The 13,671-nt window shown below is 35.6% G+C and overlaps 1 protein-coding gene across 3 annotated transcripts in view; it reads right to left on the reverse strand.

The window, feature by feature from the left end:
• Positions 1 to 13,671, reverse strand: part of LOC107675556 (sine oculis-binding protein homolog) — a 30,759-nt gene that overhangs the window by 10,137 nt on the left and 6,951 nt on the right. For 2 of the 3 annotated variants that reach the window (XM_016469955.1, XM_016469953.1), the window contains exons 2-6: positions 12,168 to 12,239; positions 11,058 to 11,193; positions 8,971 to 9,168; positions 4,640 to 4,791; positions 3,661 to 3,684 (exon numbers count right to left, since the gene is read on the reverse strand). In XM_016469955.1, coding sequence (XP_016325441.1) covers positions 3,661 to 3,684; positions 4,640 to 4,791; positions 8,971 to 9,168; positions 11,058 to 11,193; positions 12,168 to 12,239 — 582 coding nt within the window. The remainder of the gene's footprint in view (positions 1 to 3,660; positions 3,685 to 4,639; positions 4,792 to 8,970; positions 9,169 to 11,057; positions 11,194 to 12,167; positions 12,240 to 13,671) is intronic. The other variant, XM_016469954.1, reaches the window with a different exon arrangement.

A 13,671-nucleotide genomic window follows, 5' to 3' on the forward strand; every position in this document is an offset into this window, starting at 1 on the left:
CCCTGTGTGCCGCAGAAAAAATGGTTGCCCACTGCTCTGGGTGTGTGTTATGTGTGTGTGTGTGTGTGTGTTTACTACTCACTGCTGTGTGTGTGCACTTGGATGGGTGAAATGCAGAGCACAAATTCTGAGTATGGGACACCATACTTGGCCACACGGCACGTCACTTTACACAAAGACATTATTTAGTCAGTCGCTTTCCACACACACCAAATGTAGGTGATTTCAGGCTTTACTATGCTTCTTCAGCTTGTCTACTATCTTTCTGTCTTTCATATTCTCAATGTTTTGTTCTCTCTTCATCTGAGCTGAACATCACTCTGTATGCTGAGCTGCATTTAATTCTGTTTCATTCTGATTTTATGGCATGAAGCACAAACTGGTCTGTCTGTGTGTCCATCTGCTTGGCTGTTTAAAAAGGGTTGCTTAGCCCAGGTGTCCAAGACTGAGGTTCATTTGTACACATTTTCTTCAATGTCTCTTTTTCTCTCTTTCACGCAAACATTTTTGTTTAATTCATTTTGACAATTTTGAGATCACTGGTAATTTCTGCAGCAATGATAATACCATGTATTGTGATGTATACCATGTGACTTAATGATTACCAATGTTATTTACTTAAGTAATAAGCAACTCGAGGCCATTTGTTTGTTATCATTTATAATATAATGCTGTCTTTCTAAACTTTCTATATATATTTTTTTTGCTTAAATGAATAAGAAATTAAAATCTAGTGTGAACAAGAAACTGTTCAATGTTCAAAGACCTATAACTTTCCATTTTGAGAAAAAAAAAAATCTCATTCGAGAATTGAGCCAAAGTGATTCAGAAAAACTGTAATAAGAAATCCCATGCCCAAAAGTGTACATGTCAAAAGAACACACTATAGAACTTATTTATACTTTAAGTCACTACTTTTTTGATAGTGATGACTAACATTAAAACTTTCTATGCCATAGTCTTTGATAACTGTTTTCATGATACAGTTTGCCACTAAAAACCTACAACAAACTCTCACTGTAACCGAGTTAGAGTGACCCAAGTTCATTGTTCTTATTTAGCCCTGTTCATCACAAACACATTTCAGTCCTATTCACCTCAGTCCAGAACAAATCACCATATATAGGCACACTTCTCTGTATTCCAAATATTTAGCTACTCTAAGGTTTCATGAGGCTAAAAATATCTTGTCTAAATTCATTAGCTCAGCACCCACACACACATGCAAATCTGAAGATTTGGACACTGTAAAATGAGCCCACTGTCTGACACAATAAACACAATACAATAGCAATAATGTGTGTGTGTGTGTGTGTGTGTGTGTGCCAGAGGTTTACCACATTTCCTCTGAGGAGGACACTCCTTATTCACACACAAACACACACACACACACACACACACACACACACACACACACACATCTTTATTAAGGAGGAATTAAAATCACCTGAAACAGCTGGCGTGAGGATATTTTACTACCCGAGGTGGGCCGGTGGGATGATAGAGATACATACAGTACGTGTGTGTATGCTTTCTCTTTTTCCGTTTTGAGTTTTGCAGATGTAGCAGTAACACCAGACCCACCACCTCACAGCCCCTCCCAGTGTCTTATTTCACACACACAAACACAATACTGCTTATCTTTGTAGCTGACCTTGTGGTGTACATGACAAAATAAAAAGAGAAAATGTTCATATAATCTTAGAGTGTAATAGAGTTTTCCTCTCTTAATGAATTATAGAAATAAAGGTGGAGTCGCAGTGGTGGCAGAACGCCAGGAGAATCGTCAAAGGAGTGAAGTATACAGCTCTATGATTGGTGGGATTAAATGAACATGCTCCTGCCAGACGTTCGTTTGGCATTCCACAGACGTGTCTCCTCGGAGAACCAGATACAGCATCCAAACATCTACAGACGTGCCAAAACAACCTCACAGTTTACACTATAATAATCACAGACTACACTGACCATATATCTGATGATGTCACTCAGCACACTATGTTCTCTTTATTATACGAGAGTAAATAAATTACGAAAATCTGGACTTTGAGCAGAAAACTAATAACATTTTTGTAATAAAGTCATGGACAATGAAAATTAGACTGCAGGTGCACATCAGCCCCTTGTGCTCTGATGTGAACTTCACAGGGTTAAATCAATGTTCATATAAATCTCACAAAAAACATGTCTCCAATGACTAAATCTACAGAATTCACAAAAAGACTTTGCAAAATGTATAAAATAGTGAATCTGTCCAGGCCACATTCCACCCCAAAATCAAAAGATAAACAGAAAGAAATTAAAACTAAATTATTTATATATTGTTATATATGTTATATATTATTTATATAAAAATATTTGCATTCAGATTTTTTCCCCCATTATATGTTAGCACATTTTCCACAAAAATCTCATTGCCATAATATATTCAGGGATTTTTTTCCGAGGTTTTTTTTATTAGATTCTCATTACTGTAGTGCAATGTTGTTGTTGTTGTTTTTATCAGCATACATTTTTCAGCATAAATCAGCAGATATAATAAATATTACATAATACTATAGTATAAATACTTTAAATAATGCATCATTGTTTTTTTTTTCTTTTCCAAACAGTAATGAGAATGAGAATTTTTTTCACTATGGTAATAATCAAAATTAGTGTGCTTAATTAATGTTCAAGTGTCATGAAATGTCTCAATACAAACTTAATGATTAAATAAAACTGGCTCCATTTTTAGGACCACTTTCACCAAAATATAATTGTCTTTTTAATAATTTCCTATATTTATTTATTTATTGAATTTGGGGTGAAATATAAACCAAAAATATGAATATGGCCGGTTCTTAACAGTTGTTGTGAATTCACTGTCATGGAATTTGTCACTGACCGATTTTTTTTCCCTGAAATTCTTTCTTCAAAAAAGTTGGTGTTTTCAGTATCAAAATATATATGTGCATGTACTATCTATATGCTCATTTTATATGCTAGTTCCATAAAAATCATGTTTTATATTCAGCTATGTGAATAATATGAATCTATGACCTTTTATAGATAAGGTCTATGATTTCTACAGCAGTTTTTGTTTTTTGTTTTTACACATTTTATGCAGATCTATGAGCTCTATGCCCCTGGGCATCAACACTGCTCAACAATTCTTGAGATTTATACAATTGTTTGTGTCTGTTTTGTGTATCCAAGTTTTTTTTGTGTGTGTGACACAGACTACGCATTTAGGTTTATGTTTGTGTTTGTCAGTGTGTGTGTGTGTGTGAGTGTGTGTGTGGGTGTGTGTGTGTGTGTGGTAGCGCCAGTAAAGCTCATGTTTACATGTTTGTTGGTCTCTTCATGCTGTCCACTCGGTCCTCAAACACACCACACACTATGCGAGGGGTGGCTGTGAACAAACATGCATGCATGTGGGAGTGTGTACGCATGCATGAGAGACTCTTGTGTGTGTGCGTATGCATGTGTGATGGTGTATTTCTGTGTATGCGGGCATGTGTGCTTTTGTATGCATGTGTATGTGGATCATTTATGTATGCCTGGGAGTTTATTTGCATGCGTCCATGGTACTATGAGTTCCATCAGTGTGTGAATAAGTGTAGAAGAGAGTCTCTAACACACACGAGGAGAGGAGAAATCCAAACACAGTATACTTACACTGCAATTCCTCACATATCCAAGCTTAGATAGAAGAGAAAACACACAATCAATATCTGTCTCACTCTGATGGCATGAGGTCTAAATCTAAATGAGGCTCATTGCTGTTATGCTGTACTTTGCTGTACCTTTTTCTGTAATAAAATAAACATTCTTGTGTTATATTTTAAGGAAATATTTATTCAAAAGGGTACGACTTCAGAAATAAGCACTGGTAAATCTCAGGCACTTAAAATTCATTAATTATAGCTTAGTTATTTACTTCAAGAAAATGAACATGAAATAAAGTTAAAGCACTGAGCAAAAGTTAGCAATTGCTCAGTGAGTTAGCTTATAATTTCTGTAATTTTATCAAAGAGAGACAAACCAGCTATTACCACAAAACATCACAGAGATCATCCAATCCATTGCTAATACCGAATGATGATTTATGGTGTTGTTTTTCCACCCAAAACGTGTCACATTTTCTTAGTTAAAAATAAAATAATTTGTAAATAATATCGAAACTAAAAATGAAAAGTGATATATGATAAAAAAAATAATAATATGATCTCCATCTTTAAAAATTGTCAATTTAATATTTTATCCAGTTATGTTTGTCATAAAAATGTACTGCAAAGTAGGAATGACTGATGCCATCAGCTTGTCTTTGTAGACCAACCATTGATGAAAATTACAAATTTCTTATTGTTTCAGCAGATCAGAATAATAACCTAATAAAGACTCTAGAAATAGACTGCTGTTTAAAAATGACTGGAACTGTAAATCACCTTATAAATACCTGCTTCTTTCACACCTGTTTCTCAGGCTGATATGTGTTTAAAATCAGAATTTTTTTTGTCTTATTATGGCTCATCTAACAGAGTGAGAGTCATTTAAAGTTTTGAGCCAGAGAATTTAGTAACAATGAAGGTTAAGGCAGGACAGAAGAAGAGACATCAGACAGAGGGGCAGGAAGAGACAGAGACTGGGCATTTACCTTGTTGCGTTTGAAGTAGGCACGTCGACAGGCAGCGAAGCATTTCTCACTACAGAAACTCTTCAGTTCAGAGCCCATACTGAGACAATAACGCTTCCCTCCCACCTTCTGACACCACGCACACATTATCTGAACATTAGAGGTGTCCTCCTCTGAGAAAGAGAGAAAAAGACAAAGGATATATAAGGATCTATTCAGTCAACTTTCTGAAAAATAGTGAAATTTCAGATAGAACATAAACCATTGTTGTTTTTCTTCATATTACTGTTTTTATGAGACTAAATTTACCATACATTCAAGTACATCAACATATCCATAGATGGATTTATTTTTCAACCCTTACACTTGTAGACACTGATTCATCCACCACCATCTCAAAAACCTTTTTTAAACATATTATAGACAGACAGTATATAATGCAGAAACACATATACTCTGGGTGTTTGAACACCAAAGGCAATCTTTCCCTCACCAACCCACAAGGGGTTAAGAGAAACCTGTCATCATGCATCACCCCACACACATCAAGACTGTATTCGTTTGTATATTTCTTGTGTGTGTGTGCGTCAATCAATCTGCCTACATCACAGTGCATGCCACATGATATTCTTTCCCATCATGCTCCACTAACAACTAGAAGCTTGCGGGCACAAGTGTTCGGGTTTGGATGTTTGAAGTGTGAGCATATGTGAGTGTGTTTGGGAATGGGTGTGAGCGAGCTTCTGGGGCCACAAAGACACACACCAAGCCAACTGATTTAAATGCAACTGACATTGCCACAACAGAAAACTGTTCACTTTTTTGGTGTTTTAATAAGATTGAATTTTGTGAGATGTGACCTCAGATTTAGTATGTGATCATTTTAATGCGTCTGTCCATGTCAAATGATTTCTCCTCAGAGATCTTTTACATTCTCACCCTCTAGCAGCTGCTTAATGATCAGATAAATCTGAATGTGTGGAGAGAAAATGTCTGCCCATTAGACTTAACCTTTCTTCTCACCCCTCTCTCTCTGTTTCTTCTGTCTTTTGTAATGAGTGTGTAGAGCAAGTTATATTTTGAGAATAGAAAGATAGAAATCAATTCAGAATTATGTTAATCGTCTCCATTGGCTAAACATACAACATACTTCATTAATCAAATCCACTTTTGACCAGCCAAATCAAACTAATCAGCACAGGGAGAGGAGATCAGAGGAAAGAACCCAAAATCAAACATAGATTTTTCTTAGTAATTTCTGCACTCCTAGCTGCAAAAAAAAAAAAAAATTACAATCTAGTTAAGATTCCCAATTAGGCTGAAAATACAACATAGGCTTTACCAATGGCATGAACTGGGGACAAGGATACCTATTTGAGACTTCAGCAAACTTCCTGTTTGAAACGTACAAGAAGTCATTTATGATTTAAAGGGATAACACACTCAAAAATTAAAATTCTGTAATAATTTACCTTGTGCCATTCCAGACTCTTATTTTCTTCCACCAAATTCAAAAAGAGTTTGATGGTCATCCCCATCCCTTTTACTTTAATTGTATGCAAAAGAGCTGCCAGGACATTCTACAAAATATCTCCTTTTGTGTTCCACAAAAGAAAAAGTCATTTGCATTTACATTTTGCATTTGCACTTAAATTACAACTGTATACTTGATACTAGGGGCTGAGGTGGATCAGGGCAGGCATAATTTAGTCTTTTTTTTTGTGTGGCATTGGGTCTTTACACTGAATTTTGAGCAGGGACAGAGCAGCCTTAAATCCTGTAAAGATGCCTTTAGATTCAGTAGGCTGGGAAAAGTATATAAAAAGTATATAAAGATATAAAAAGAGCTTGCCTAACAAACTGCATCATACAGAGCAACAAAGACTCAAAGTGTTCCTCTACAACCCTCAAAATACAAACATTTGAATATAAATGGTTGCCATGGAAATTCTGTTTGTTTTTCCTCAGCACAGCCTCATTGCTCCATCCGAATCCTGAATTTAAGAGAGATTGTGCAAATGTGTGTGTGTTTGCAGAACATCCGGTGGTAAAGCAGTACATACCTGCACTTCAAAAGCCCTCTGTCACTATGCGCATGCTCATGAATTATTCAAGAGGGCCACAGGCTAGGGGCGGGGATGGGGAGGGGGGAGTTGGCTTCTGTTGCTGTGGTAGTTAGCGAGTCTACACCATCTGTTTCTCACCTCATCACAAACATTAACGCATACATAAATACAAGCGCACATACATAGACAGTGTTGGGGAGTAACTAGTTACATGTAACAGTGTTACCTAATTCAATTACAAAATAAATGTAACTGTAATCCATTACAGTTACTTAGAAAAAATGTGTAATTAAATTACAGTTACTTATGAAAATGTTAATGATTACAAAGGGGGTTACATCTGAATATTTTCACGCACACACAGATTTAATAGTTTTTTTCCCCAAACTGCATTGACTGCTCCTGCATTGACACCAATGCTTCAGGAGTTTAAGACACAAAATAGGACACATGCTTACGTGATAACCGTTTTATTTCCTATTTGGGTTTATGCATATGCTTTATTTTTTAAGATTAACTGTTTTTTTCCAAGGCATTGTTAGATGCCAGTGTTTCCTGTCATAGCTATGCAAAGATTTGATTTCAAAAACAACATTGTCCCTATTAAACTATTTATTGTTATTATTTTTAAATCTGTATTTAACCTCAGAATGATATTAAAATAAAGAGTCTGACAGTTATCAATGTTGAGTACTACTGTCAGGTTAACCCTGCCTGCTTTGGAAATAAATAACAGTTGAAAAAATTTGTTAGAAATTTAGAAAAGTAATCAAAAAGTAATCGAATGTAATCAGTTACATTACTTTAATAAAGAAACTGAAATAGTTACACTACTTATTACATTTTAAATAGAGTAACTTGTAATCTGGAATCTATTAAATTTCCAAAGTAACCTTCCCAACACTGCACATAGACATGCACACTAATACACCAGTGCACAGAACACTGGTTTAGGGATGCACCTCACCATGGTGCCGCCCCATCAGACACCATGATTTTGGTCTGCCGCACTACAACACACACTCTCAAGTGGACTCTCAGTGTCAAAATGCAAGCTCAACTGCATTACATTTACATTTATGATCAAGGACAGTTTTATATATAAAGCATGTTGAAATACTGTATACTATTAATTAAATTAATTAAAACTAAAATTATTAAAGCTTGTTTCACAAACCTGATAACTTGCAGTTCTGTAAGTGAATGATTTGTTGAAGTAACCATTCTGAAAGATTCAGTGAGTTAATCAATGAAAGATTCGGCAGACTAATTCAAGCCGGTAGCTATTGGCTACATCCGAAATCTCATACTCTCTGAGTAGGTTTTTTTTTTGAATAAGTAATTACTTTGCATTACTTTGGTCATGTAACCTACCAGCGTTAGCTGCATCACTTCACTGCCATTCACAAATCCTCTCCTGTGGCCTCATGGGATAGAAAAGTGCCTACTGGATGTGCACTTCAGAATCTTGCCAAAAGTAGTAATTTTTTGGGTAATTTTTTGCCTACTCTTTTATGAATACTATGAATTCGGACATACTACTCTTTTCACATACTGTTTATTACTGATTATATAGTTGGGAAGTATACATATTCGGATGCAGCCCAAGTATTTTTGAATGATTAATTTAAAGACTCATAAGAGTTATTCATGATTTGAACTGCACAATACACTAGTCATGCTGCATGTTTTTGTTTTCAGCTAGCAGACAAATCAATACATGTTTTTTGCAATTATTATATGGCAATATACAGTATGGCAATTTTTTTATCTCAAATTTAATTCGGACAGCAAATTCACAATCACAGCTCAGGTAAAATATATATATTTTTTGTCTCACTCTTAGCAATTCAGTAGCAGCGGTATAGTTTCAGGCGGTATTATAAAGACTAATGTTATTCATTGATATTTGTATTTTTTACAGTCGCAGAAATTTTCACATATTTCCTTTCAGCGTCTGAGGGAAATTGTTAAAATATCAGCAAACGCGTTAACTACAATGACAGAGGATGAGTACTGTTTCACTATTTCCACAAATAGTCAAGCAATTATTAAATTAAGGTTATCAGTCTCATGAACATGCAAATAAGAAAGTTAACCCACAGTTCATAAAGTTACAGTGTGAAATCTCGACACTTGAGAGATGAAGCAAATACAGGAGTGAATACAGGAATTAAAAATGAAGTAAATACAGGAGTAAATACAATACACATATATTTTGTTCAGTTGAATGTGCGCATGTAAGTTATATACTCAAATACTGCCTGTGCCGCTTGTGTTTCTTACCTGCTGGTGCTTTGATCAGAGGGGGCGGGATTAAGGGCACTATGATTGGCAGGCCTCCGTGCTCCTTAGAGGAGGAGGGGTTTACAGACACCTCGGTTGTCACTCCATTCCTTGATGTCGGAGTAGAGCTAGAGCTGTTGGCGTGTGGAGAAGAACCACTGCTGTTCTCCACTGTGGATGCTTTTGGCAAAGAGTTCTCTAGAGAGGAGAGAGGAGTAATGGTGAGTAGTTTATGTCTCACAAACCAGGAGCCCAGGAGTCCATGTTAATTAAAACAAATCAATAATAAAAATAAATTGCTCTTCCTCTGAAACAATTTTCTTTTTGCGCTGACATCACTTAGGCCACATTACGGAAGTAAAATAGGTTGTGAACCGGGTTTCATACTGACTAAAGATTTGGCATGCGTATTCAATATTTATTTACTGCATATGGAGATGTTAAAACAACTGAACAGTGAACACATTTTCAAAATCAGTGTTTCATTTTTAAATTCACGAGTCATTCACAACTCTGGAGCCCTGGGACTCTAGCAATCTCTCAAATGCACACCTCCCATTACTGTTTTGACTTGTTACATGACTGAAAACTGATTAAAATAGCTCTTACAGAGTCCAGAGAAAGCATTTCCATACTACACATATACATTTCCACCTGCAGCAAATAAGACAAGATTCAACAAGGGCACCCAAACAGATTACTGGTAGATAGCAGAAAAGTCCATTTGTAACTCTAACGGCATGCTCGTTTAGAGACGATCATGGCTAAATGAGTTAATTAAGTCTGATTGTCCTTCGCCTAATCTCTCCACTTGCAGCAACGTCAACTAACAATAGTGATATATCGTAATCTGTGGCTGTGGATTTGTCTGACGGCAGAAAGTAATTAAGGAGAGCTTCACATGGCAGGCATGGTAGGTTGGAGAAATGTGGTGCTAGCTGGGAGCCTTCTAATGCCTAAATCACCATTTTCTTTAATGGAGGCTGGAGTATGGACTTAGCAAGGAATTAGCCAGCTCATTGTTTTGCCATCTCTTTCTCTGTCCCCACAGGGCCACAGAAAAAATGGCTGACAGTTTAAGACTCTCTAATGCTCTGGCACAGAGGCCATCCAGGAGACAGCATGGAGGGTGGGTTTAACAGAGTGTTCTTGGGGGAACGACAGAGGAAGTTCAGGAATTTAACACTGCATTCTCTTTTTAACAACATTTAAAATCTGACAGTCCTTGTTTTCGTTCCTGTCCTTGTCAGGATTTTGTGTCTTATTACCGCTCCAGAATTCCCTTTAGGCTCTTTCTGATGGCAAACAGGTTTGTTAAATGAAGCTGCTACAAAGAACCTATGAGAAATTAAGGGAGGATAATATGATAAAAAATTAATGCAAGTGCTGCATATTAGTGTCAGGTGTTCAGAGGGTCCAGAAGGTATAGTTAGATACTGAAACTTCCTCTGAATTAAAATCTTCAGAGTTCAGTCACCCATGGTGCCCAAATAATCTTGTCTGGACAACTAACCAAAATTACATTATCATTCAAAAGTTTGGGGTCGGTAAGATTTTTTTTTTTTTTTAACATAGTCTGATATGCTCACCAAAGCTACATTTATTTCATCATAAATACAGTAAAAACAGAAATACTGCTAAATATTATTGCAGTTTATTATTGCAGTCTGCAGTGCCACTTGATCCTTCAGAAATAAGATCATTCTAATATGCTGATTTGGTGCTCAAGAAATATTTCTTAATAATATAAATGTTGAAAACTGTTGTGATGCTTAATACTTTTGTGGAAACCGTGATACATTTCTTGATGATTCTTTGATGAATAGAAAGTTCAAATGAACAGCATTTATTTTAAATGGAAATTTTAACTGTAACATTATAAATGTCTTTACTGTCACTTTTGATCAATTTAATGTGTTCTTGCTGAATAAAAGTATTAATTTCTTTGCAGAAAAGAAAACAAATCTTACTGACCCCTAACGGTAGTGCACTTTTGTGTTTTTTTTTCCGACCATCTATATGCTATGTGTCAATCTTATTTTACCTTTCTTCCAAAGATAAAGTTCTGTGTATGTGTCAGGTCTCACCTTTCAGGACAGAGATGTGTTGCCGCATTTCTCTATCAGGGTAGTTGCGGATCTCTATGTCATCTGAGTCTCGTAACTCCACTTTGTCATATCCGTACCATCCAAGCAACTCATTCATGGTGTTTTCAGCAAAACTCTACAGAGAGAGAAAAAGAGAGTTTAAAATGCAATTGTATTTTTTGGAAGTAATTTTTTGTCTGTAAGAATCAACTAATTTATGTTACTGCAAACAATGCTCACGTATCATAGGTTAATTCTATTAAAAACTACTACTCATTTCATAATGCATTCTTACTGAAAATGCCTACACACACACACACAGAGGGAATCTGAAAGAGTGAATAATTGCAGTCTGTTTGAGAGGTAATTATTGAGACAATAATTGCAAAAACCTCTGAGTGGCAGATTTTGCAATGCGGATAAACAAAATCTCCACAGGTAATCTTATTTTATGGCTACTGTGAACCAAGGCCAAAAGTAGTTTCATCTAAGAAATCCACTAGCTCATCGATAGACCAAATCTGACTGAAAATAGCTTCAAAAGTTTCAGCTCCATATCCTAAGAATGAAATCTGGAGAGGCTATAGACTGACCAGGGCATCAAACAAACATTTCACAAACAACACTAAGCCAGACAACCGGAGAACAGAAGAGGAAGAAGCATTATTAACAAATCAGAGCAGAATCCATGCAGCTTCAAACTTCTAGACAAAAAAGTGTGGGTCATACTATGAGTTTATAAGATTTTAATACCCATTTGCTCTGCTGACTAATTTTTTAACATTACCTAAAAAGAGCAGTTATATGTGTGAATCGTTGTAAATGTTTGCTTAATGAATAAAAACCTGCTTCTATGCAGAGCACAGGGTGTTGTTTTAATTTATAGAAAAAAATCTAATTATATTATAAAATTATATTGAATATATAAATTCAAATAAAAAAAAGTTAAATGAATTGTAAAAAATATATATATAAACATTAAATTTATTATTTTTCCCACATTCATCTCTAATACATAAGGGAGCATCTGAACATTCAGATATTTATTTCTATATATGTATTTATTTTTGTCACTTTTTCTGTTTTAGTCAGTCTGAGGGAGGCTCTCACCATCAAGTAGGGCGAGTTGCCATGGAGATTGCCTGCCTGCCCCACCCCTGGGAGGGGCCGATTGGACGGTACCTGATGAGACACGAGTCAACACTGTCAATCAAACATAGAAACTGTCAGTCAATCGCATTAACTGTCAAGCAGCATACTATTATTATGTGTTTTCGGATGGATACATACTTGGTTAATGTGGTTTGAATGGGCCTTAACATTTACTATAGTAAACGTTCAACTTTACTCTTTAACAACTTTACTCTCCAGTATACAATACAGCACTACATTAATAAACATAGACATGTAATCTAAATAAAAAAAAAAAAAAACAGGCTAAATGAGGGATTCACTCTAATGTAATGTTATATAGTATAATGTAATATAATGATTCATAATTGGATCGTTGTACAGCATATTTAAAAGCACTCATGTACATTTCCAGCATAAACTGATGAACAGCCCTTCTCCACTCCTTCCCTGCACTTCTGCTGTACGGCCACCAGGTGTCTGTCCTGCCTCTGGTCTGTAAGGTGAGGCATCTATTTCAGGATTGAGTTCACAAGGTCAGTCACAATACAGTAATCACACCCTATCCACAGGAAACCCTACTAGACTGTATCAGCACAGCACGGATCAATCTAGAATCACCTAAGCTTTGCTCTAAAGTGTTTTGGGCACTTCTAGAGTTCTGATTGTCTGGGGACACCAGCTGAGCTGAGTTTAGAGGGGACCAACAGTTCAAGAGGGCTCACCTGTCTTACAGTGTTAACAAGGGGTCACACATATTCATCACAGGGTCAAAGGTGAGGCCACATTTGGCTTGGGGACAGTGATTCTTTATTATTAAAAAATACAAATTTATATTAACAAATTTTATACATTTATAGAAATGGAGTTTTAAAAATATTCTCATAAAAACAGGGTGCCCAGTGCTCATACTTTTAAATACAAAGGGCCAAAAATTGATTGAGGTAAATGTTAATGTTGCAATATTTTTTACTATATTATATTAAAATATATTAAATAAAAAAAAAGAATAAATAAACACATCTAATTTTTACAAATTAGTTTATATTGTTGTTTATATTTCAAAAATATTTTTTAATTATAGTTAAATGAAGATATGCTTAATGTTTTTCTCCCTATTTTTTCCTTCCTGAATATAAACCTAACAGACCACTCAGATCATTAGGATCAAGTCAGTTAGAAATATCAAGGGTTCACACAAAACAAGGGGAGTCTGCTTTTAGTTATTATGCCGCCCGCAGTTGGAATCAGCTTCCAGAAGAGATCAGATGTGCTAAAGCATTAGTCACATTTAAATGCAGACTCAAAACTCATCTGTTTAGCTTTGCATTTATTGAATGAGCACTGTGCGATGTCCGAACTGATTGCACTATATCTTATGTATAATCGTTTTCTTAAATTCATTTTAAACCTCTTAAATCGATTTTTTAAATCATTTTCTAAGTTTTTAAATTCCTTGTTTTATTGTTGTGATTATTTTTTT

Source organism: Sinocyclocheilus anshuiensis, unplaced genomic scaffold, assembly GCF_001515605.1.
Source record: "Sinocyclocheilus anshuiensis isolate Anshui unplaced genomic scaffold, SAMN03320099.WGS_v1.1 scaffold1097, whole genome shotgun sequence".
NCBI lineage: Eukaryota > Metazoa > Chordata > Actinopteri > Cypriniformes > Cyprinidae > Sinocyclocheilus > Sinocyclocheilus anshuiensis.